Source organism: Polypterus senegalus, chromosome 11, assembly GCF_016835505.1.
Source record: "Polypterus senegalus isolate Bchr_013 chromosome 11, ASM1683550v1, whole genome shotgun sequence".
NCBI classification, from domain to species: domain Eukaryota; kingdom Metazoa; phylum Chordata; class Cladistia; order Polypteriformes; family Polypteridae; genus Polypterus; species Polypterus senegalus.
The window spans coordinates 81245432-81272768 of record NC_053164.1 but is presented as its reverse complement, the minus strand read 5'-3'; the positions used below and the strand labels follow the sequence as shown (position 1 = coordinate 81272768).

At 37.8% G+C, this 27337-nt stretch overlaps 1 protein-coding gene across 1 annotated transcript in view; it reads right to left on the bottom strand.

Annotated features, from left to right (window-relative positions):
• Positions 1-1992: 1992 nt before the first annotated feature.
• Positions 1993-27337, bottom strand: part of drap1 (DR1-associated protein 1 (negative cofactor 2 alpha)) — a 42985-nt gene continuing 17640 nt past the window's right edge. The window contains exons 3-7 of the mRNA XM_039769170.1: positions 15020-15113; positions 14469-14591; positions 13639-13729; positions 10410-10492; positions 1993-6058 (exon numbers count right to left, since the gene is read on the bottom strand). Of these exons, the coding sequence (XP_039625104.1) occupies positions 5890-6058; positions 10410-10492; positions 13639-13729; positions 14469-14591; positions 15020-15113 (560 nt within the window). The 3' untranslated portion in view covers positions 1993-5889. The remainder of the gene's footprint in view (positions 6059-10409; positions 10493-13638; positions 13730-14468; positions 14592-15019; positions 15114-27337) is intronic.

Here is a 27337-nt window from a genome sequence, read left to right as displayed (position 1 = left end):
TGTCCACTGTGCAATGATCAAGGAAAATGGTCTTTCAGCATTGCCATTGTGTCCAGGAATACAAAAGAAAAATTTGCAGATTTTAAGCAGCTCTGAGTAACTGGCTTCATTTGCACAACTTTGAAAGCATGAACACAGCTGTTCATAAAGGAGACGGTCAGAAAATGGGTCATCTTTCTGTCCTGCGAATGATTGCAAGTTGCAGTACTGGTCAAACAACTAAAAGTTGAAGAATATCGAGTGTACCCTCTTTCACCAAAATCCAACAAAAGCATAGAAATTCATCGAAGGGGGTCATCCACTTTTCCAAATAATCAATGCACCCTTGGTCTTGCATTCTTCACCTCGGCCGTTTTCACACTTTTTTTTCAGATTTTCTCTCACTTTCAGGGAAATAAAAGTTTCACTGTGTCTGCTAAGCTGTTTGTTTCGTTGGCTGAAGTTTCTTCCTTTTCAATAGCTGCACTTTTCGCCTCACAAACTGACATCAGCAAATGCATAAACCACAAATATACTTCTGAAAAACTGTTCTCGAAAAAATTGTTGATCAGTACCGGTGGCTTATGCTCTGACAGTATGCTTTCAGAGGGGGGGAATAGCTGAGAACAGCCACTCAATTGCTGGAAATAGGCTGAATAGCGCGTAGCCTCGATAAAACACAGCTGATTGTGTGCGACTTGAGCCAATAATCCTGTCAAGTCAGTGATTGATGAAAGCCGGACATTTTCACCTTTATAGGCAATGCCTACCGGACAAAGGACTCGATGCCAAAAAGGAGGCCATGTCCTCCTTTTGCCGGATGTCTGGTAACCCTAAGTCCTTGGACGACATGGTGCAGCATCCTACTTTTCAGGCTACAGTATACAAGAGGCACCGTAAATACATTCTTAGAATGAGACATGTGCTTAATTTCCTCCTGATACACTATCAGCCAAATTTGCCAATGATCTCAATAGATAAGCATATACACCAATTGTTATTTAATGAACATATTTTCAGTAGAGGGGGGTTAGGAGCACCCGCTGATACAGCGCATTGCCGCACCCGCCACATGACAAACCAACTCAGGATCCAGCTTAGGACCCGAGTGCAGCCATGCAATGGGCGACATCTCACCACCACACTAGTTCAGATGGAGTGGAACAGTGGGAGGTTTTTTTTGTTTCAGTAGAGACCAAAATTTATGAAAGATAACTCCTAGATTAAAAAATATGTTGATAGCATTATGTATGTAATAATGTATTTTATTTATATAGCGCCTTTCCCATTCTCAAGGCACTTAGTTATGTACTGTAAACTGGCTTTCCACAACTTTTTCAAAAATGGCCATTTACCTCACAATTAAACGATGAAGTGGATGACCTAAAGGTATTACATGCACATTAACTATTTAAGAAAAATTAGAAATTTTTGTGCAGTGTAAGGCATCATTAATTATTCAATGGCATTTGAACATAAATCATAAAGAATTGTAATTGGAAGCCGTTTCTGAGCCCATGATCACATTTATTTGTCTTAAACAAGACAACATACAAAACTATTTTCTGTAGCAATTGGTTACCCATTGTGTAACTGTGAAGAGGGCCTGCTTTTCTAGGACACAACTTTCTTTTTGACAATATCCCCCCACACACACACTTTCTCCAAAGCTTTAAACACTGCTCGTTTGTGTGTGTTTGTAGTACTGATATTATGTAAACTGTTCTCTAACCATCTTCTAATTTAACATTAAATGAAGGAAGACCAGGATCAGCCCTTAGAAGGGACACTTGCCCATCACATGTAGATGAGCCATGTTTCCTAACTATGCTGGGTGGAAATGCACACAAACATGATGTGAAAATATCAATTCCACACCAAGGGTACTCAAACACAAAGCTTCAGCTACCGAGTACACCATCAGTGCCACCTTCTCTGTCACTGTGCTGCCCCGCCAAGATATGAATATCTGGTGTTCAAGCAGCAACTGGATATATGAACAAGTACAAGAAGTATGAAACAAGCTAATATTTTTATTCTGAACTTTATTTCACTCATACAAATTAAAAAAATCCTTAACATGTCTTCCTATCAAGTGTTCACTCACAATATGGTCACTCAGAAATAATCAGATCACAAAATTTACAATTAAAAAAGGCAACTTAAAACTGGGTAAATGTTGCTCTCAGAGCTTTATAATGCAGAAAATATCTCTTCCAGTTACAAAGTACAAGGAATATTTCAAAATATTTGGAGAACTTTTCTGATCAAGCATTGTTTATCTTAAAATTACATTTTACAAGCATCTTAACCAGTTATTTATATTAAAAAAAAAAAAAGGAGAAGAAGTGAGAGCATTGGCTGCCGTGGTGCACACTAAATTACACACTAAATTAAAATGATCAATCATTTTCCCATTACTTATTTCCACTAAATAATACTCATAATGTCTAAAGTGAAGAGAGGGCCCTGCCCTTCTTCATTAAGGGGCAAATAAAACACAAAATGCACAACAGACCTCTAAAAATGTTCAGATCACAGACAAGCCTCACAGCACACACGTCCGTCCCCCTTGACCTCTCGTGTTCAGTGTTTTACATTTGCGTTCAGGAACAACTGCAAGATCAATTTGTGAGAGATGATCAAAGCTGTAACATCTTCTCTAACCTAATCTAATTTTTTCTAGAGAAAGCAGCTCGTTTTTTAACAACTGAAGAGAAGTGCTACTAAATCAGTCATTGGTATTCATCATTCTAAAGACATCTTAAGGAATAACAAACATATGGAGTTCTAGTGAGGATCCAGCGAAAGTGACCATTGAACAAATACATTCTCGTTTTATTGCGAGGCTAATTTTTATAAGTCACTGTCATGTCCTTTATCCAAGCTGTTAAAATCAAGAACAAAGGTTTTGTTAGTAAATAATTTCTGTAATGACCAAGCTAACATTTTCAAGTCATGTGGCACATACACCTTTAGAAAATGAATACTGTTACGAAAATAAGCATTACAAACAGAAAAGAATGACAAAATGCCAATCTGTGCAACTCTTTAGCTTATTAACAAATTTTGCAAATTTGCTACATTTTTAAGAGTGGTCAATCCTTGATTTACAATCACAAATACATTTTTTGTAGCTTTTGTTTATTTTCATTGGTACTGGTAATTTGTAGGAAAAATAATTAGGGGCAAGTGTGACTTTTTACTCAGAATTATTTTCTGGTGTATAAGTTTCAGAGTTTAAACAATAGTACTCCAATTTTTGTTACAAGAGGATATGTTTGTATATACTTGTTTTAAAAATATCACAATCCATTATGAATAAACCCTGGGGACAAATATTTATATAAATTAGGGGTCCTACATCTTGGGCCTGTCATGCCACAGTGCCTGTAAATTTCTCTATGCAAGTTTTTCAATTAAAAGCTAACTCCTGCTGTTGAAAACACAAGATATTTAGGTCTATAATGTATTGATTCTCTCATTCTTCCTTCCTTAAGTATTTTTAAAATATTCAAATATTTCAAGGACTAAAGCATAAAAAGTACTTTTTGGCTTTACTTTTGTCTAATGTTTCCCAGGACATTTTAATAAAACAAATTTCTTCATCATGAACAAAGGTCTGTGAATCTTAACAAGCAACCCAACAAAAATGTTTCAGTATAAGTAAAATAACTTGCATCAATTCACTGTCATTATCCTGTACAATATAATAAATTCACTGTAAAGAAAGCCCATAGCTATTGTGGCCCTACAGAACCAATATTCATATTACACTCCAGTGTAAAATGTCCCGAGACTGCATTACTTAAGATCCATCTAACCATCCATTAATTAATTGCTTAAATTTTCTAACATGCTCAAGTTTATGGGACACTGGACACTATCCAAGCCACACTAGGCTCGAGATCTAAAATTTTAAATTATCAAAGTAAATACATTGTCAGTGAAAAACAAAGCTCCAGTAAACAGAACTTTGCGTGGTCAGGGAGAAGTATTCATACCAGTATATGACAATTCCCTAATAACTTTAAAAAAGTTCAATACATAAATGTTCACCTACTGTTTATTAGGGCCAGAAACATTTTGACCAAATTAAAAAAAGAAATAAATAAATAAATAGAAATAATACACAAGCTTGGTGTCTATTAGGATTTTCCAAGAAAGGGCACATATATTGTGATTGAAGCACCACTTGTGTGATGTTTAGGCACCGTTAACCTGCACAAACATCACACGGCAAATGAGAAAAACAGACAAGCCAAGAGCAGCAAAAAGTTACACAGACTGGACATTTGAGGTACCAGTTAAAAAATGACACATTACTTCACAAATAATAGCTACCAGTTCTGCTTTGTATGCCTCGATACATTAGTAAGGCTGACTGAATTCTGACAGTGCTATACACTAAATCTTATACACTGGATGACGGTAACTTTCCCATTGTGCTTTGCTTATTTATACTGATGCCCCTGTTCAATGTCAGTCTTGGTTCACTAAATATTGTGCCAATCACCAATGTTGGATTTGCACTCATATAATTTGAAAATACTGGGTGTGTTCAATCTCTCAATAACATATTAAATTAAGAGCATGAAGAGCAGTATTCAGTTTGTAATACAGAAATATCATACACTTAAAGTGCCTGTTGCATTTTAAAAGATGAAATTAAAGATTGGGCTAGGGGGCCCTGGATTAACAACATACACACAACCAACAAGCTTTAAGGATTTACAAGATTTTAATAAAATTACAAATTAAAGTCATTAAAATGTTTTTTCAGGTCTGTCTGTTGGTCAGCATGTTTTAAAACAATTTCCAACGTTAGCATATCAAACTAAGAAATTAACCCAAAAAAAAAAAAAAAAAAAAAATAATGTAGCTTTAAATATACTTGTTTCCTTCTTAAATCTCTTTCTATGTTTAGACATCACTTAAGTATCCAAGGAGAAATGCAAAAGGAATTAAAACTCACTGACAGGAATGCATTAATCTTTACCGTTACCAATCTGACGAGCTGCTTGAATATTTCTTTTCCTTTCTTAAACAGATGTAATGGATTCTGTGGCTTAATATTCAGTACACACAGAAGTAACAAGTTCAGCCAGGCATCAGCAATCTCATTAACTGTGAGGACGAACATACTATGCTTTTCTGCATTGCTTAGCTGCCTTTTCCAGTGAATCATAAGCCCTGCAATTGTATTTTAATTAGATTTCTTTAACGGAAAAAAATATATATATCAAAATCTTGTGCAAAGGCTGGTGTAAAAATTATTTTATTATGGTTGCCTTAACATTTGCGGTTTATTTAATGAGGCAACACCAGTCCTGGAACATAAAGGTGCCATTTTAGAAACAATGTGCCTCAAATAGAGCTGCAAGTATTTTTATCCTCTTTTGGAATTGCATCTAAAAACAAACAAAAGTAGGAATAAAACTCCATAATGACACTCTGATAATGTTGACATTAACCAGACAAATGTTATTTTGTTTGTTTTTATAGAACATTTCAACTGCACACCCAGTCACATCAAACTTTTGTCAAAACTACGCCCGTGTTTCACAATTGGTTTAAGGGTGGCTGTTTAACGTCAGTGCAATACTTGAGTACTGGAAAGCACAGGCAGTTGAGCTGCTGAAGTGGACTGCAAAATTCCCAAAAAAAAAAAAAAACATTAGAAAGGGCTTATACAGCCTGCTGTTTTGTCAAAAGTATAATTTTAAAGTACAAGGGAATTCAAATTAAACTAAAATGTTTTCTCCACCGTAAGTGGAAAAAAAATTCATTTTTAAGGTAAAACACAATTCTCCTAAGAGCTGCATTTTTGCCCCACCCCAACCTAGAACCCATCCCCTTCCCACCCCCAAACTGCAGTAAAACTTAAAAGTAATACATTAAAACAAGTAGCTAGGAGTCATAATCCTCATCATCGTCATCGTCATTGTCATGTGGTGGTGCAGGTAGCACTGGGGTGGATACAGAACTCGGTACTGGTGATGCTGTTACAGGGGCTCCTATTGACATTGCGAGACCCGCCTGCGCTGAGCCCAAGTTCATAAAATGAGGAGCAACATGGCTGCAAATAAAAGAGAATCACAAACAAGTTTTTGGTTAAAATGAATTGTAATCAGGCACGGCAAGAACTAAGCAAGACAAGTTAACTAATACTACCAACTATTATAAAGAGCAACTCTATTCCTACAACAACATTTATTTATATAGCACATTTTCATACAAACAGTAGCTCAAAGTGCTTTACATATTAAAGAATAGAAAAATGAAAGACACAATTATAAAACAAAATAAATCAACATTAACATTGAATAAGAGTAAGGTTCAATGGCCAGGGGGGACAGAAAAAACAAAAAAAACTCCAGACGGCTGGAGAAAAAATAAAATCTGTAGGGATTCCAGACCATGAGACCGCCCAGTCCCCTCTGGGCATTCTACCTAACATAAATGAAACAGTCCTCTTTGGATTTAGGGTTCTCACGGATTCATGTATTCCTAAACATTTCTAAAGTTTTACTGAATTCCTCATAGAGCTAGGTGATATGGAAACACTTTTTATCAATTTTTTTCCATCATCAGGCATTTTATATATATTTTTCTGTCAAGCTTAAAGGTTCCTTTTTACCACTAAGTGAGATGTGAAGAGATGACAATGTTAATTTTGGTTTAAATTATAAATTTTCTGTCAGAGGTTGAACATGACAAATGTACTGTAGAACATTATAAAACTGTATTTTCAAATAAATAAAATTGGTATATATAATAAACTTAAATCTTACTTCTTACTGGTCAAAAGATTCAAGAATTACAGAAGAACACAAACAAAATACAAAACTAAATTCTTTGCTCAATTCCAAATAAATTAAATAGGCAATACAAAATAAAATCTCAATTCTGACCAGTCATTAAGATTTCAGGTTTTACAGGAAAACACACTAAATGTGTTGGTCAACTCCAAATAAATAAAATAAAATATTAATTCTAAAATTCTAAAATCTTAAAGCTTTCAGGTTTTACAGGAGAACACAAAGTAAATTCCTTGGTGAGTTCAAAATAAATAATGCAGGTATTCATACAAAATAAAATCTCAAAACAAAAAAACAACTGTATCCTTTCCTTTGTAAAGATTCAAACTGTTTGAAATGGTTAGGAAACAAACTCAAAAATAAGTAGGCAAAAAACCACTCTGTATATATCCTCAGTACAAATTCAAGAAGGGCAGCATGGTTGCGCAGTGGGTAGTGCTGCACCCTTGCAGTAAGGAGACCAGGGTTCGCTTCCCGGGTGCTCCCTGCATGGAGTTTGCATATTCTCCCTGTGTCTGCGTCAGTTTCCTCCGGGTGATCCGGTTTCCTCCCACAGTCCAAAGACATGAAGGTTAGGTGCATTGCCGATTCTAAATTGGCCCTAGTGTGTGCTTGGTGTGTGTGTGTGTGTGTGTGTGTGTGTGTGTGTGTCCTGTGGTGGGTTGGCGCCCTGCCCGGGATTGGTTCGCCCTGTGTTGGCTGAGACTGGCTCCAGCAGACCCCCATGACCCTGTGTTCGGATTCAGCGTGTTGGAAAATGGATGGATGGACAAATTCAAGAAGCTTTCAAATGAAAACAAAGGAGAACATAAACAAAATTGACACATTCACTCAATTGTGGTCAACTTATACTCCAAGGTGGAAGCCTGCACTGCGGGACTCGCGAGACCAATGCAATTGCATTGCAATTGCGTGCGTAAGCAGGAACTTAACACTGCGAATTTAAAATTAAATTTAAAAGAGAATGTACATTCATTCTTTTTGTACATACTGTATAGACAGAGAGAGAGAGGTAGAATGAGAATTCATATAATTCACTTTCCTAAGCAGTTAGAATGCATGCATATACTGTACTGTTTCGAAATGCCGCCTTCTCAAGATTGCAGAACTCAGAGACAGCCTTACATATATCCACAGCAGACAACATTAAAAGAAAATAAAGAGTACAAGACTGCAGAACTAACCGCAATATTTTGCTAACATAGTAACGTTAAGCAAAAGAAAAAGTGACATGATTGAAGTGTTTAAAATTATGAAGGGAATTTGTCCAGTTGATCGAGACTGTTATTTTAAAGTGAGTTGTTCAACAACAACACTGGGACAGTTGGAGACTTGTTAAGGGTAAATTCACACAAAGATTAGGAAATGTTTCTTTACACAGAGAACCATAGACACTTGGAACAAGTTATCAAGTACCGTGGTAGACAGTAAGACTTTAGGGACTTTTTAAGACATTTTTCAAAAGAATTACGTGGATAGGACTGGCGAGCTTTGTTGGGCTGATTGTCCTAATGTTCTAATAACAGTGGACTCAAGTCAGGGACCACAGGTTTAAATCGCCATGCATGTGCAGTAGCAAAGGGTCAAACTAAACTAACACTCTTACCAAATCTGTCAAAAGTAACAACGAATGCTAAAAGCGAAGCACAGAATAAATGTGCAGATTTTGTTTGCAAGGATATACAGCTTTACAGTAGTGTCTGATGAGGGCTATATTCAACCTGAGCAGTATCTGTCTGACACGGCAGCCAAAATTGGAAAGTCTAAAGTTTAAAGAAATACTGCCCCATCCAATGATTATATCGCTGCACATGGCAGAAAGGCAAAATAAGAGAAACGATATTGTATATGACATGCTGGAGACCGTTAATAACTATGGGTGTGCTGTCACAACTGATATTTGGACTGAAAACTTTGAGAAAACCTCTCTCTAATATCTGCTACCATCCATCATATTAACAAGCTATAATCTTGTGTCAAGGGTGCTTTTTGCAACCCTGTCTGAAGCAAGCACAATCAGTAACAGTCAGTTCTGAAAACTCTTTAAGGTTTTTCAAACACAATCGCCAACTTGCACAGCTACACCAGATTAAACTGTAGTACCCACATTCTTAATATGATTCTCTGAAGTGCTTTTACACCAGCAGCGATGGAAGAAGCACCCAAATTTGTACAGCTTCTGCCTGGCGTAAAAAAGATAGATATTTTAAACAAACTAGACAACAAAGAAAGATTACAATGTCATGTAAACAGATCTATGGAGAAAACATATAGCATTGAATCCAGTGTTGCAGCAATTTAAGGATTAGCCACATCAACAAAAAGATACAACTGTGGTCTCTTTTCTGAAACTGTTCAAAGATGTGGTGAATAAGAATCAGATATTACTGAATGAACTTTTCAACAAATTGTTCAGCACCAACTCTTATCCACATACTCTACAAAACAGCAACCTTCCTCAGCCCTTAGCTTCCGTTTCTATATGTTTTATTTAAGAGGATCACAGAGGTGCAGGAACAAGAGGAGATTTGGAATTATTTGTAAAAACTAGAATTTAATGCATTTGCACTAAAACAAGGAATGAAGTAAAGTTCACTGTTCAGCTGTTTGTAACAACCTCTTTTATAGTAGAGACTGCGATCAGACGCTTGGTTACAATGTATCTGTATGCATAAGCAAAAAGTGCAGTGACAAAGTGAGGAGTGTTAAACAGTTATAAGCCGATCACACTCATTCGCAAAGATTTCCACTCTCCCAGGAGCCAACGGGGTACTCAAAGTGTCACAAACAGTGCGAGAAGAGAGGACACCGCCCGAAACTGTGATGCTCTCGACCCAGCTGAGCAGCCCGACATTCCGTGCCTCCCTGCGTCCACTTTGTTCTCACGACCCCTCGCCACTGAAGGCAGTGTCTGTCACCTTCACATTGTTTACAGCTCGGCGCAGTTAAAAAAGTAGAAAGATGCAAAGCTGTTTCCTCATCTCTTCTACTATCAAGTACTGCCAATTAAAAAAAAGTTATAATGTGGCAGTTTCTGTGACAGTCACATGGACGAATAAATAAAACTTCTCTGTCAAAATTCACCTGGCGGCAGACGGCTCAGCACTGGAGTCCAGAGAGGAGGGCTAGGAGAGAGCAACGCGGGGCGCACTTCTATGGGATAGATCAGCGTGTTTGTGTTTACTTCTTTTCAATATCAGTAAAATAACTCTCACACAAATAATAACAATTCATAAAGACAATATAAAAATTGCATCCACAAATGAAGAGATTAGTTCCTGTATTATAATATATGTTCTGTGGTCATACGTAATTTCCGTTTCACATGGTCATACGTAATTTTCGTTTCAAACACGAAAAGAATTATATATATATATATATATATATATATATATATATATATATATATAGAGAGAGAGAGAGAGAGAGAGAGAGAGAGATTACACCACAAGTTCTTAAACTATGGATATCAGGTCTTAATTTAGACCATGCAGAGCTGAAAACAGTTAAAGCAAACACTATCACTATGTTATGACTTCTGTTCATGATTCTCCAAGGGGGCAGACCCTAAGAAAAACTTAAAGTGATGTAGCAAAAGAGCAGTAATACCTGTGAAATCTTGCAGTAGCCTGTTGGTTTATGTTTGACTGTGATATTTCTTCCTCTTCTGTCTCACTGTCTTCAGAGTCATCCTATAACAAATGAAAGGACATGAGGTATGTTATTGCTCTGTTTTATAAAAAAAAAAGGCCACCTGTTATTTAAAAAAAAAAAATCTCTCTCTCTCTATATTATATACTGTATATGCACTCACCTAAAGGATTATTAGGAACACCATACTAATACGGTGTTTGACCCCCTTTCGCCTTCAGAACTGCCTTAATTCTAGGTGGCATTGATTCAACAAGGTGCTGAAAGCATTCTTTAGAAATGTTGGCCCATATTGATAGGATAGCATCTTGCAGTTGATGGACATTTGTGGGATGTACATCCAGGGCACGAAGCTCCCGTTCCACCACATCCCAAAGATGCTCTATTGCGTTGAGACCTGGTGACTGTGGGGGCCATTTTAATACAGTGAACTCATTGTCATGTTCAAGAAACCAATTTGAAATGATTCGAGCTTTGTGACATGGTGTATTATCCTGCTGGAAGTAGCCATCAGAGGATGGGTACATGGTGGTCATGAAGGGATGGACATGGTCAGAAACAATGCTCAGGTAGCCCGTGGCATTTAAACGATGCCCAATTGGCAATAAGGGGCCTAAAGTGTGCCAAGAAAACATCCCCCACACCATTACACCACCACCACCACCAGACTGCACAGTGGTAACAAGGCATGATGGATCCATGTTCTCATTCTGTTTACGCCAAATTCTGACTCTACCATTTGAATTTCTCAACAGAAATCGAGACTCATCAGACCAGGCAACATTTTTCCAGTCTTCAACTGTCCAATTTTGGTGAGCTTGTGCAAATTGTAGCCTCTTTTTCCTATTTGTAGTGGAGATGAGTGGTACCCGGTGGGGTCTTCTGCTGTTGTAGCCCATCCGCCTCAAGGTTGTGCGTGTTGTGGCTTCACAAATGCTTTGCTGTATACCTCGGTTGTAACGAGTGGTTATTTCAGTCAAAGTTGCTCTTCTATCAGCTTGTATCAGCTTGAATCAGTCGGCCCATTCTCCTCTGACCTCTAGCATCAACAAGGCACTTTCGCCCACAGGACTGCCGCATACTGGATGTTTTTCCCTTTTCACACCATTCTTTGTAAACCCTAGAAATGGTTGTGCGTGAAAATCCCAGTAACTGAGCAGATTGTGAAATACTCCGACCGGCCCGTCTGGCACCAACAACCATGCCACGCTCAAAATTGCTTAAATCACCTTTCTTTCCCACTCTGACATTCAGTTTGGAGTTCAGGAGATTGTCTTAACCAGGACCACACCCCTAAATGCATTGAAGCAACTGCCATGTGGTTGGTTGATTAGATAATTGCATTAATGAGAAACTGAACAGGTATTCCTAATAATCCTTTAGGTGAGTGTATATATATATATATATATATATATATATATATATATATATATATATATATATATATATATGCTGTATATATATATATAAAACTCACATTTTTTACTTTGATCATAAGCCTCTCAAAAGCTCTGTGCAAACTCAAGAAATGTCATATGCATCTCTCTGATCATGTGCTTTTTGTTTGTTCCTCATATAATTCCATCATGTTAATTAAACACTGTTTCCTCTGTCAAAGCCTATGTTGACTTTTCACTAATATAAGTGTTCTTGCCACCCTTAATAAACGCTCCCATTAATTTAGCTGAGGTGTGTGTTAAGCTTGCTGGTCTGTATTTAATTGAATGTGGCAGATCACACTTTTTACAACAACAACATTTATTTATATAGCACATTTTCATACAAACAGTAGCTCAAAGTGCTTTACATAATAAAGAATAGAAAAATAAAAGACACAATAAGAAAAGAAAATAAATCAACATTAATTAACATCGAATAAGAGTAAGGTTCTTTGGCCAGGGGGGACAGAAAAAACAAAAAAACTCCAGACGGCTGGAGAAAAAATAAAATTTGTAGGGATTCCAGACCATGAGACCGCCCAGTCCCCTCTTTTATATAAAAGGAGAACAATCTATAGTATATTAATGAATAATTCAAATGGTTATAGTTCAAAACTCATTTAAGTTTAGTTTTGGTAATTTATCACATTCAGTGGTTGTAACAGTGATTGCAACTTCATTATAAAATACCTTTATTGATATCAGATACTTAATCTTGGACTGCAGTATAGGACAAGATAGCATTTTCAAATTTGCTGCACATCTTTTATCTCTAATAGAACTGTAATGGTACCTTTGGGCAACCTGTAAGTCTGAAAGCATCGTAATACACTTTATTCAAAGTATTAAGTACCTGTGACAGAGGCAAAACATTAATGTTATATACTATATGTCAAGCTGAACTTCACCCAGTCCCACAACACAGTAACCTTATTGACCAAGCTTAAAAACAATAGGCTGCTTAGACCATGCACTACTGATATCTTCGGGAGTGGTGTCATAACTGCACTGTAACAGCTTTACAAATAGTATACTACTGTTAACTGTATGCAAAGGAGGACACAATTTCTTTGAGTATTAAACCAGCAAAACCAAAGTTGATCTGTTTGTTGTATACGTACGCAATCTAAAAGATTAATATTTGGCTAAAGCACAGAATATAACCTTTTGTCCTTAGGTATTTACAAAAAGAACTTTTTAGTCCCACTCGCCCTTAGGTATTACCACTTTTAGTGTCCAGGCACATCTTACTACTCAGGATTTCCTCTAAACTTTGCTCAGTACACACAATACCATTAATAAAGAATGATCCTTTGAAGGTAAGCAAGCCATGTGAAAAGAAGAAGTAAGAATTTGCAACACAAAATCTATTAATTAAACATACACTTGTGCTCTTCTAATATTCATGTTTTTAAATGTGCAGTTATAGTTTGCTCAAAGTCAGTAAATATTATACTTTATCCCTGTCATTTTGCTCAAAGTCAGTAAATATACCTTATCCCTGTCATTTTGCTCAAAGTCAGTAAATATTATACTTTATTAATGTCATTTTGCTGTTTCTAAAAACAATATACACAGTATATTTAAAAATATAAAATATATAAAGTATACAGGCATAGCAGTTACAGAGAGTGTAGTGTACAGTAAAATAAACTTGAATTTGTAACAGAATCAATACATTACTGAAGTAACTATGATGCACCATGTTTTGGATATTATGAGGGGAAAAAAAAAAAGATATACAGTACCTCCTGCTCAGATTCAGTCCCAGACTGCTTCTTGTCTTTAGCCTTTGTGCCAGCACCACCATTTTTTCTTCCGGACCCTGGTTTTCTCCCTCTTTAAAGGAGATATTATAAAATAAACAACGTAAATTCTGGGGATCATGTAAGCAGTTGCATATTGATTCAGTAAGCACTAAAATATCCTGCAAAAGTAATTTTGTGAAACATACACTACTGGTCAAAAGTTTTAAAATACCACAGTTGTTCCAGTTTTTCTTCAAATTTAATCTATTGAATTGTAATAAATGACATAAAATGGTATAACGTAAGCGGTAACCTGACAGAGGTTTAAATTTAAATTTTAGGTTAGCAAAAACCGAAAGGGAAATTTCAGAATATAACAAATGGGCCTTCTTTAGGGAACAACTAATAGGTTACATCCTATAGATGTTCTGCAGCAATTCCAATAAATTAAGCCTTGCAAGCTGAACCAAACAATTTGCACGGGTGTCCCAACTTCTGCTGATTACTTAATAACCCCACTGTCTGTCTTAAAGCAGAGAAATTTAAACTTCTGACAGTTTTCTGCTTACCTATTTACCATTTTAGGCCTTTCATTGCATTATACTGATTAAATTTGAAGAAAAACTGAGAAAACTGAGTTGTTCTAAAAATTTTGACTGGTAGAAGCATTCATCTCCAGCTGTGTATTACGAATGACAATCTGATATTCATATACAAATATGTTTAGCTATTCCTTTGAAAGCTATTTTGTACAAATTACTGAATATCTTTTGCTTCACATAGAGCATACCGGTATACATTTGTTTATATAATAATAAAAACACTCTCACCTGCGCGAGACCTTTTCTCCCCCTTCGGTGTGGTTATCCTCATTGTCTCCTTGCATATCCGGTACTGCCGCCACTAGGTCCTTCAAAAAGTCAAACTGTTGCTCAAGCTCAATGCACTGCTTCCTGAAAACATAAATTAAAAATGTTAAGAGAGAATATAGTGCAAGCATTCAGCTAAAGGTATAATTAGATAAAACAATTTTTCACAATAATTGGAGCTTTTACCAGATTCTGCAGATTTCCAAATAGATCAGTATTTACTGTACAATCACACAATTCAGACCTTAAACCATAAACGAAAGTTATATAGCTAAACAATGATTTTCTGGCATAAATGAATGGTGTACAAGTTTAGGATATATTAAATTAAAGCATATATATCACAAGAAACCAAAAACCTGTAACTCTGTTGTTTGTATTCTGCTTTTGTTAGTAATGTAGTGCACTCAGCTTTCAAATAAATCAGTCACACAGATAAACTACTACTCTATAAGTAGCAGCAATAAAGAACAAGAGAGGCTACATGTCTAGTGTTAAGGAAAAATACTTACAGATGTGATGTGGTCATTGTTTTTGCATTCCTGGATTGTGTGACCTGACATGCCTTTGTAAGGAGGGACTCTAAGAACAGCTCAAGGGCTCGTGCTAATTAGTAAATTAAGGAAAGCACAAGTTTATGTAAAAGGAAAAATATAACGCAAGACCTTTACAATGGTAGGCAAAATTGGCTATCATGACTACAAGCATACTTCATATAATTATTAGGCACAAGAAAGTCCAAAGCTACACAATTTCTACTATACACTTATCTACTACGCATTATATGAAATACTTTACTCTTACAGATGTTATCCAGGCAGTCCATGTAGTCAGCTATACATTTGTTAACTTTCTAAAAAATAATTTAAAATAAAAATGTATATTGTTCATGGGCTCTAGGAACTGTAAGTTAATTCAAGTAAAAAAACAAAAAAAACAGCTGTTATCTGTTTGTGTATACCATAGACATGAATATAATAACTTCCAAAGAAAATTATCTCTCAGGGATAAGAATATCAAAATTTGCAGAGTGGAAGAACGGTACAAAACTATAAAATCTTAGTGATTATATTTTACAATGTTATTTATACTGTAAACCTAATAATGCCAATACTCCAAGATACATCCTTCTAAAAAATGGTAATAGGAGGAAAAAAGGACAGAAGCAAAAAGTTAAACAGTTTTGACATCTATTTAAAAAAAAGTTGGTCTTCTTACAAAAAATAGTGAAATTTTAATGTTTAGCATGATAAAAACAAAGGGTTTGTATTATACTGTGTTAACTTTAAATCCTGTCACTAGGAAAAAATATGTTGTTGTTTAACAATAAGTAAAGAACTGGGTTTGGGGTGGGGGAGGGGGTATTTCCAAGCTATAAAAAACTGGAGACTGCTTTAACTGGTATTCAGAACTTTAATGCAAGGTTCTGGATCTGGATAATGGTATTATAGACTTCCTTATGTTAAATTAAAATATTGTGGCTTATTTTCTTCCACACTTGGAATACCTTAAGAGAGCAACAGAAAATCTATCAAAATTTTAAAAAAATCATTTCTAGATAGGGTGTAAGACTGGTAGACAATTTTTTATTTAAACAGTTACTGCAGCAAAAAGATGTTCCACCCAGGATTAATGAAAGCAATCTAAATGCACATGCAAGTAGCATAACTTTACTCTTTAATATTTTCTGAAATAAAACTGCACCTGTGGAAAGTTTTAAGTTTGTATACTGAGGAAGAAAAAAGCATTATTAACTGTAATGATTATAAGTATTTAACTCACAAATACGGAGGACTGTATTTTGTATTAATCATGCTGCAGAGAGCTATATGATTTTTACTTCTACAGTATATGAATTTGTTCTTCATTTAGGTAGAAAAAGAATTAAGTTTGTACACAGAATTATTAGATTAACTTGCATTCTTTTACCTCTTGATACTAACAACACCCTGTGATATTATAAATCAATGCGATAGTTTCTGAATTCTTACTTAAAACTATAAGAAACGTGTCCCTTATGGATTAATAAATAAAGAATTATTAATCTAACCAAACAAATATAATCTAATGAAGATATTATATCTAAAAGAATGTAATTTCTTTATAACTAATGCACTGAACAATAAGAAATTGTCAGTCTCTTTGATTCACCAAGAATAAAGAAATTGCTTTATATATTAAATTGGTGTTTTTTGTCTCCCATTGTTGTTTTCGACTTCAGTCTCCACAGTTTTTGGTGGCCCGTACGGGGACAGAGACGGTCAAGCGACTTCTTGAGTGGGATCATCCAGAGGACTGGTGAAAGGACCGATTCTGGCCAGATTGGGAGGACCAGCTCCGGAAAAAATTAGGACTGGCCTTCCTCTGCCGAATCCCGCTTGAGGAGCCCTTGACCTCCTCTGATTTTTCCTGAAAGTCGAGTGAACTGGGAACTTCCAGACGGGAGGAAAAATTCTTGGCGAGTAGACCAAGGGAATCTGACCGGGTAAAAGAAACCAGGCAGTGAGTGGACCGGAATGTATAGATAAGCTATCGGAAATAAAACAGTGTAAAGATTGTGAATGTTAAGGACGCGAGTTAGTACACTCTCTAGGAAACAAAGAAGTCTCTTAGAGGCTTAAAAGTAAAATAAAGGAAGGGAGTGGGAAGAATAGATAAATAACTGAACATTTCGTGATTGGGAAAAAGCACTGTTGCGGGAGGGCGAGACTCTTTGCTCTAACGGTCTGGTTATATCCTGAACTCAACGGGCGACTAAAGGAACTGATCACCTAAACAGCGGTAACCTGCGGCCTTCGGGTGAGACTGTCAGTCCGCTAATCAGGTTGATTGTCCTAGTGGACTGGGGGACAGGAGGGACCAGTAGTGAAGCGACAATTGAGGCTGGTTTAGCAAAAAGAGTGCGGAAAACTCACTGACCATGGGGAAAATTAAAATTAAACTGGTTAAAACTCCTTTGAGAAACCAAAAGCCCTGTTGAAAAGATTGGGAGAAAAATTAACATTAAAGCCAACTGAAATCGGAAAACTTGGTTCTTCTGCTTTGCCACTCTTCTGTGACTGAATAAAGACTGAAAGAAGAAGAAAGAAATTGAAAAAACAGGGTGTGAAGGAGGAGCCTCTGTAGGAGGATTGTTTTTTTGGAAAACGTACCAAGGAAGAAAAAAAAAAGGCGACTCTCCAAGACGCTACATAGAACAGAAAACAGGGTTACATTTAAAAATAATGTAAACGGTGGAATAAACAGAGTGGGGGCAGGTGGCCAGTAGAAGGCTCTGGTGATATGAGTAAAATACAGAAAGTTAGGAAGATTGTATATAGAAATGCATGAGGGTGCTGTACTCGAGGGCCATATAAAATGGAAATGTTTGATAGATGGGAATTGATAATTAAAGACAGAGCCCTGAAAAGCGATGCAGAAGTGCAATGAGGGACTGCAAAGCCAAATGAAACTTATAGCAGAAAAAGAAAAGTTGTTCTTGATAATGCAAGAACCATCCCAAAAGTCTGGACAAAATAAGGAAGAATAAGTAAATAAAAATAATATAAATAAAAAGAAGGACAGATTATACTTTGATTTAGTGACAGAATGCATTTCCTCTCCCTTTGAGGACAATAGTTCATCATCACCCCTTGGGGCAGCTGGAGGAATTAATGAGGGAGAGGAAGAAGATGGTCCCGATGATTTCTAAAATGAACAGTTTCAGCCAGAGAGATGTGAAGAAAAGGAAGAGGGTAGAGATCACCACCGACCTCAGTTACGATCGGTACAAGCAAGTACTGTGGCACAAAGACACGGCTCAGAGAAAGGGATGCCTCATAAGCCTTGATTCTGACCCCTCAGGGTCAAACATGAATATGAAAAGATGGAATTTCAAGCACCATTAATACAAGTGCCCATTCCGCAATATAATGTACAACAGCCTGACTCAGATTAAAACCATCCCACCTTGATGGTGCAAAGAAACTGGTACCTGCAAGAATTAAAAGAGGTGGGGCAGGAATTCCTGAAACAGTTCGTGAGGGCGGAGAAACAGTTAGATATAAGACAAATGCTGCAGAATGGATTCAGGTCAGAAGGAAGGAGCCTCTTCCTTCAGCTTAGAAGGAAGCTAATTCCAAGCTGAAATGATGTGAGAAGCAATGGAATGAGACTCTGGGACGACAGGAGGTTGATAGCGGCCAGTTCAGTGTTCAGTGGACAGTTACAAGCATAAATAAATGCAAAATAAAAATTAATGCCCAGTGAACTTGTTTAGACAGACTTAATGGCCTGCCTGTGCCTTTGCATCTCAGTTACGAAAATGGAAGTGAAGGTCACAACAGAACAACACACCGCCCTTGCACTGACCACCACCATTACATGCTTGTATGCTGCCTTGATTGGTCATGTTTTTCTCAAAACAGAAAAAAAAATCTGTGCTGTCCTGCGTTCCTCTTTGATTACAGTATTCAAAATCTTTTTATTGTATTGCATAATTTTTTGGACTGTATTATAGTGAAGTCTGGCTATCAGACTTTTTAGCTGCTGCTGTCAGAAAAAGAGACTATTTGCATAACAAACTGTTATATCCCAGCAGAATTAACTGTAGCAGTATCTCTTTTTTGTCACGACGACTGCTTTTTTTCTGGAGTGGTTCTATCCCACATATCCACATTGCTAAATTCGCTCGCTTTCAATGGCATAGTGTGAGACAATGGGTATTAGCATGTTAGGAAGGGGAGAATTGGGGGTATGTGGGACTTAATATTTGGTCCACCCAAGATAGATCTGTTAAGAAAACTGCAGTAGGATGAGCTGTACCTGTAACCTGATCGCTCTGTCATTCATCTTCCACCTCTCCACCTACACCCATGCTGTTTACCCTTCAAATCTTTTAATTAGATTCGCTCCACTCATCTCTCTGGGTGCAAGAGAAATAATATTTTGTCTGAATAGCTCATGTTGAACCCTTTGCCATTTTCCCAAAGTCATCCTTCCATTTACCTTGTGCACAATATCTTTTTTCGCTTGAGGCTGAGGCCGGTATTACCTTTGTTTATGCTGACTTAGTTAAGCGCAGTGCTATTATTCCAATCCAAACCAATCCTCTCCCATTCTTCTAGTTAGCAGATGACTCATAACGGTTCGTTCTGGACCTCTGCGGAGTCGATGCTGCTAAACACCCTAGGACTCTTACAGTCCCGAAACTTTCCGCTATTCTTTCTACAGTCTCGTCCACTGCTATGTGGTTTTCTGTTACTGATTTTGCGAATGTGTTAATTTCAATTCCAGTTCACCCTGACTCCCAGTTCTGGTTCGCATTCACTTTTAAAGGGAAGCGTTGGACCTGAACTGCGAGGTCGCAGGGATATACAGAGGCTCTGTGTATCTGTGTACGTGTGTGCGTGCGCGTGTGTGTATGGACGAGAATTAGAAAAGTTCAAAATTGAAAGGTTATTGGTCAAAAGGGGGTAGTGTCCTGGTGCAATATGTAGCTGAGTTGCTTTTATGCTCTGAGGCTCAGGAATAATGCGAAGAAGACACAAAGGCTTTGTTGGTCTTCCTAGCGGAAATCAGGCACAAAGTGTTCCGGAAAAAGTTGCAACCGATTAAAGAAAAGTGAAATACCTGGGTCATGATTTGACTGCAGGGAAATGTGCACGGTCTGCAAGGCGGCAAGTTATGTTTGTTCTTGGAATATTAGGATATTGCCGGCAATGGGTTTAAAAAAATATATATAAAATTCCATGGACGGAGCAGGCTGAGAAAGGATCCAGTGGCCGCTACAATCCCAGCCTGTTTGAAAGCAGCTGCTGCAACAACAGAAGCCATATTAGCATGCTCAGATGTTGTCACGAGTCTAATAACTGTTAAGGTACCACATGCTGTACATTCCATCTTAGTACAGGCAAGAACATCTCATTTGACAGGTGCACTAGCAGTAGTGAAGTGTCAAGCTCACAAGGGGAAAATGAATCCAGTGAGTGAGGGAAATGCGCTAGCAGACGTGGGCAAAGAAAGCCGCCCAGGATCCTACTTCACCACTAACCTCTTTATTTCTATAACAGAAAGAGGAACAAGAGTCACCCGAGGATGCAGTTTTATCTCTACAAACTGTAGCAATGGAAAAGGAGATAAAGACGAGGCAAAAAGAGTGATCAGAAAAAGATCAGAAAGATGCCAAGTCAGTTGGCAAAGCGCTAATTAAAAAAAAAAATTCATCCCATATTTGGGGTTTGCCTCAGAAATTGCAAGTAAATACAAGAGTTTTTACAAGAGTTGTCTCTACTGCAAGTATCATCCACAGAGTGGAGGGATGGTGGAGCATATATATCCCACCTTAAAAATTTAAATTGGCAAACATCTTTGAACAAATAGACCTATCTCGGTCTGATGCATTGAGTTTGGCTCTGGCTGGTCTGTGGGGAAGAAGAACTCATCGCCAAATAAGACTCTCACCATTGAAGATTCTTACTGGCCACTCCAGCCTAATGTGCTTTCTGCTATGTAAAATTACTCTCCACATGGTCAGCAATGATCTTGTATCTTTTCTTTCAGGTCTGCGTAGTGCATGAACAAGTGAGGGAAACATGGTGAACTACTTCACTACTGCAAGGGCAATACACTATCAAAATATACTATGTACCCTGTCAAATGTCACTATTGAAAGATGCTCAACTCTGAATCCGGCTACCTTACTCCCCACTGAGGGAGAGGGGGAACCACATAAGTGCCATGATGAGATAACAAAGGTCCTGAAACCCAGGCCAGACCTCCAGGAAACTCCACTAGCTGTTCCTTGCGATTACACGACGGGACACTCTCCCCCAGTTATGCAGTGGTCAAAGGAGACCACTTACTTGAAGCAAATCGAATCTCTTTTAGTTTAAGTGCACAAGCAGCTGAGCTAATAGCTCTCACCTGAGCTTGCCAGATGTCTGAAGGGAAGGTCATAACTATTTACACAGATTCCAGGTACGCTTTGGAGTCTGCCATGATCATGGGGCATTATGGAAATTAAGGGGATTCAAAACCAGTACTTGAAGCTATAACAAAACCAATCGAAACTGGCAATAGTTAAATGACAAGCCCATACTGGGAAACAAGACCCAGTCAGCCAAGGAAACGAAATGGCTTATCACTTTGTTAAACAGGCCGCCTATAATAACACACCAGTCTCTTTATTCCAACAGAAGGATGACAAATTATTTCTTTACAGAGTGCCACCACTGACCAAGAAAGGAGAAAGTGGTCCCGAGAAGGATCCCTCTCTGATGGGGTCTGGACCCATAAGCAAACTAACAAACCTTTCCTTTTAAAGGCTTCTTTTCCAGGAATGGCAAAAATTGCACATGGCCTGGATCACGCAGGAAAAGACGCTATGACTCAGGATGTCAAGCGACATTGGGAAACCACAGGATTCTCTGCATATGCTGAACAATTCTGCTGACAGTGTGCCCTATGTCAAAGGTGTCATATAGGCAAAGGAATTCAGGTAAGTCGCACCGTTACCCCGAAACCAGTGGGTCCATTTGAGCATCTTCAAATGGACTTCAGTGAACTAACGCCGTCCAAAGGATATCGATACTGCCTTGTGATTGTGGATGTGTTCTCCTGTTGGGTTGAGGCTTTTCCTTCTAAGCATGCCGATGTAAAGGCAGTGGCTAAAGCAGTAATAAAAAAAAATTATTCCAAGATGGGGAATACCACAGAAACTGCAGACCGATAATGGTACCCACTTTGTGAATTCTGTAATAAATGAGCTGACTACTTGGCTCCAGATAGATGTACATCATTACTGCAAATACCATCCCCAAAGTTGGAGGTATTGTAGAAAGGTGCAATGGCACCCTAAAATCAAAATTGGCAAAAATCTGTGAGCAGACAAACTTAACCTGGCCAGATGCTCTACTCCTGACCTCGATGGGGTTGACAGGAAGGATACATCAGCAGTTGGGACTGTCACCATTTGAAATTTTACTGGACGCCCCATGCCCGTTGGCATGGTTATCGGAAATAAAATTATACTCTCTCCAGTTTTACAGGTCTCCGAGCCTCCCTGAAGGAAGTCCACAAACAGGTTAACCAGGCTTGGTGGACCAGTCTCCACCGACGGAGTTCCAGATCCCCTCTGGAACCTGGATACTGGTCAGAGACACCCGAAGGAAACATTGGCATCAACCTCGCTGGAGTGGACCATTCCAGGTGCTGCTATCTACATGCCCATATGCCATGCCATGAAGGTTGAAGGATTCTTTTCTTGAATGCACATATCTCACTGTAAAAAGTGGACTGAATCATTAAGCTGTTGCTATTTTTTGGACTTTCTGTGTTGAGACTCTGTCAAGGGATTATTCCCTTTATCTTATAGGACAATCTGCGATATAAGTGGTAGAAGGTTACTGTTACACAATTAAAAACAGATTCTTGTTCTGTATGTGCCACTGCTAAACCCTATCTCCTAGTTGTATCCCTTCCCAATAAACTTTTTTAATTGTGATATTTTTAAGGATGCACATAACTTTCCTGGTTACCCTTTCAAGTGTATCTTAATGTCAGGAAGTACACGCTAGAAATGCTTCTAACTGAAAAGTGAGGATTGTGTGTGTTGTGTTCAGCAACAGTTGCTGTACCTTTATTTCTAACAACACTGCCCGTGATGGTTCCATTACCAGTGCTTTAGCTGGCATCACCTCCGTATCTATCGAATTAGCTGAAAACTCAGGAATAGCTAACCCTCTTGATGAACTCTTTCAGATTGGTTTGGTTCTTGGGCTGGTTGAATTAAAACTATTTTCATAACTGTCCTTATTTCTCTGGCAGTTTTCATGCTCTTGGGTTGCTGTCTTATCCTGTGTATCCAAGCCCTTCTACAAAGGTTTATTAACGCCTCCATTACTAGGGCTTATCTCCACAGCGCTGACCCAGACTCCCAGTACACATCTTTTCGACCATCCCCCTGAACTATTTCCCAATTATGATGATGCAGAAGTCTAATTAACAAAGTGCACATTTAATGTGCAAAGGGGGGAATTGACAAATAAAAAAAACATTATTAACTGTAATGATTATAAGTATTTAACTCACAAATACCGAGGACTGTATTTTGTATTAATCATGCTGCAGAGAGCTATATGATTTTTACTTCTATATGAATTTTTTCTTCATTTAGGTAGAAAAAGAATTAAGTTTATACACAGAATTATTAGATTAACCTGCATTCTTTTACCTCTTGATACTAACAGAACACCCTGTGATATTATAAATCAATGTGATAGTTTCTGAATTCTTACTTAAAACTATAAGAAACATGTCCCTTATGGATTAATAAATAAGGATTATTAATCTAACCAAACAAATATAATCTAATGAAGATATTAAAGCTATAAGAATGTTATTTCTTTAAAACTAATGTACTGAACTATAAGAAACTGCTTTAAACTGATCTTGTGTTCTGATAAGGGCTTATTTTAAGGAACGTGAGTGCCCTGATGACTCTTTAAGTTGGTAATAAACTCTGTACACTCCTGCATGTAATAAATCAGGTTGTAACCATAACTTACAGCAATCTATGTATGACCTCAAAATGAACTGCCATGTTTTTTTCTCTTTGGTTAATGAATAAGATAGGTAATATAAAGAAAGGATTATTTCTCTTTTAAGTTAGGCATGCAGGCTGATCTGACCAGACCAGCCAGTGGCACTAATGGAGGAGGAGGGTTGTTTTCGACTTCAGCGTCCACAATACACAAGTTTTAAATTAAAAAAAAAATACAAAAAATTTTAAATCAGAATGATTTGAAAATGTTCCATATTAGACATTATACTGTATAATGAACAAAATACATATTGAACTTTCCAACGTCACCAATTTTCAAACTTCCCGTGTAGGTAGAAGGCTGACCCCATCTTCACAAAATTTGGTAGGTGGCTTCCCTGCGCTAACCAAAACCAATTTACGTACTTGTTTCGGTGGTATGATGCCACTGTCAGCCGCCATATTGAACTTTCCAACGTCACTAATTCTCCAACTTCCCGTGTAGGTAGAAGGCTGAAATTTGGCAGGCCCATTCCTTACAGCTTACTTACAACAATTAAGCAGGTTTCATTTCGAAATTCTACGCGTAACGGTCATAACGGTCAACAACGTCCACCATGTTGAACTTTCTTATTTACGGCCCCATCTTCACGAAATGTGGTAGGTGGCTTCCCTGAGCTAACCGAAACCAATGTACATACTTATTTCGGTGGTATGATGCCACTGTTGGCCACCATATTGAACTTTTCAACAGTCTTTGTTACTTATGGGCCCATCTTCAAGAAATTTGGTACACGGGTTCCCAACGCTAACTAAATCCTACTTACGTACATATATACGTCCATAGCCTGCAGCTCGGTCACCGTGTGAGGTGGCGTTGGGTCTCCCATCCCACGCCTCCCACGTTGTTGGCTGCCTGCCTATATAAGGCCATCTGTCGCTCCAGTCTCTACATTCCCTTCCTTGCTTCGCCACGGGATTCACGTCTCCCTACTGATAACTACAGCCTTTTTGTTTAATCCACGGCTACTCCGCTGTTTTATTGTTTGTTTATTACAATTATAATTATTGTATAGGTATTTTACACTTACTTTACATTGCTCAGGTACCCATTTCCTTTATCATTCCAGCCCCCATTACCATGTCTATCGAGATGATCACTATCGATCAAAGAACTATTACTTACCGAGTGGTTTCCATGTCCGGAGATACCACCTACCTTTTCCATTCTCTTTGTTACATATTGCACGGCCATATCAGGCTCACTCTTGATATCCGGAGGAACATTGTGTCTAATGTATTGAATGACTGGGACAGGTTCAATGTGTGCACGGATGACGGTACAGGAGATAATTATACTACACAGGAGCATTATAAGAGTGAAATGCTTAAGCCCTTCACCTATGGTTCTGCATGTGAGTTGATGGCTGCCGTTGAATTGTTCGGTTGTCACTTTCAAGTGTACCGAAATGGCCAAATATTTTACACCTTTGGACAACCGCCAATGCCTCTTAAACATCTTAGATTCACAGGTGACGATTTCAGTAGTGGACACTTTGATGTTTATGAATGTTTAAACTCTCAAAAGCTGGATGTGATTTTATCGCTGAAACCGGTTGTGTGCTTACAACGCTTGACAGATGCCGAATGTCACTTCAATACAACAAAGCCTGCAAATACTGTCATAATTGAAACAAACCATGAAACTCAAATCGATTATGACAGCAGCAATCCAAGCTGTGTGATTTGAGACAAGATTACTGTTCACATGGACAATTGTAAGTTGCATGCTCAAGAGTAAGCTCAGCGCACAGCTTGGTCATGTTACAACCGGAGGGCCGAACTGACAACATGGTATACAAAGAGATCCTTAACAAATAATTATTGGCATATTTTCCCCTCAGTTTAAAAAGGTAAAATTTTCTTCTTAATAAAAATTTGAATGCAGTACTTTGCCGCTGCGAAGCGCGGGTATTTTGCTAGTATATATATATATATATATATATATATATATATATATATATATATATATATATATAATATTTTTAGTATTATTATTTTTATATATTTTAAGCTCTTAGAAACTCTCCCACACTGTTTATAAATATTCTCCGCACAGTTATACAGTAAACCCTCGTTTATAGCGGTTAATCCACTCCAGACATATAAATGGATTTACAAGAAGTAGGATTCTTTATTTATAAATCTAATATTTTCGCAGTTAGAGCATTGAAAACCTGTTTACGACCTTCTAAATACGCTTTTTTAACATTATTAGAGCCATCTAGACATGAAGTAACACCCTTTTGTCAAAAGTTTAAACTGTGCTCCATGACAAGACAGAGATGACAGTTCTTTCTCATAATTAAAAGAATGCAAACATATCTTCCTCTTCAAGGTGCTCCGTCAGGAGCAGAGAATGTCAGAGAGAGAGTAAAGTAAACAATCAAAAATCAATAGGGCTGTTGCGCTTTTAAGTATGCAAGCACCACGATAAAGCGGCACAATGAAGGGATCAATGTGAAGGTAGCCTTTCAGTATTTTTTTACAGGCGCGTCCGTATCTTCTAAGCAAACAGCCACTGTGCAAACAGCCCCTCTGCTCACACCCTCCGCCAGGAGCAGATAATGGGGCCAATCATACGTCTCCCTGATGGTATTGCATGATGGATAAGTATCTGCCTGTATTTCTCAGGGAGAGTGAGAGACAGAGAAAAGCAAACAATGAAAAATCAATACGGGCTGTTAGAGCTTTTAAGTGTGCGAAGCAGCGCGGGAAGCATATCGTATATCATTGAGGAGTTTTATTTAAAATGTAATACGTGCTCTGATTGGGTAGCTTCTCAGCCATCTGCCAATAGCGTCCCTTGTATGAAATCAACTGGGCAAACAAACTGAGGACCTTTGAGTCTCTTTCAGCAAAATGAACGAATCATTTTTCGAGTCATTTCGTTCAATTCTCTTTCCGGCTCAGACTGCATAGGTTAAGCTTACGGGGCTGTCATGTGATGAACGAACGACTCAAACCCGAAGACTTGAGAGATGAACTAATCAATTCTGTTTCCGGCTCAGACTAAGTTGGTTTTGGTTATGCTTATGGGGCTGTCACGTGATGAACGAACGACTCGAAAAACCTGAAAACTCGAAACAGGTGAATCAATTCCAATACAGAAACTATAGGAAGTGACTGAACGAATCACTCCCACGAGACGACTCATTCTTCCCGAGTCACATTAAAGATTCGTTCAAAATGAACGAATCGTTCAAGAACGACCCATCACTAATATAGATATTGTATAGTATAATATAAT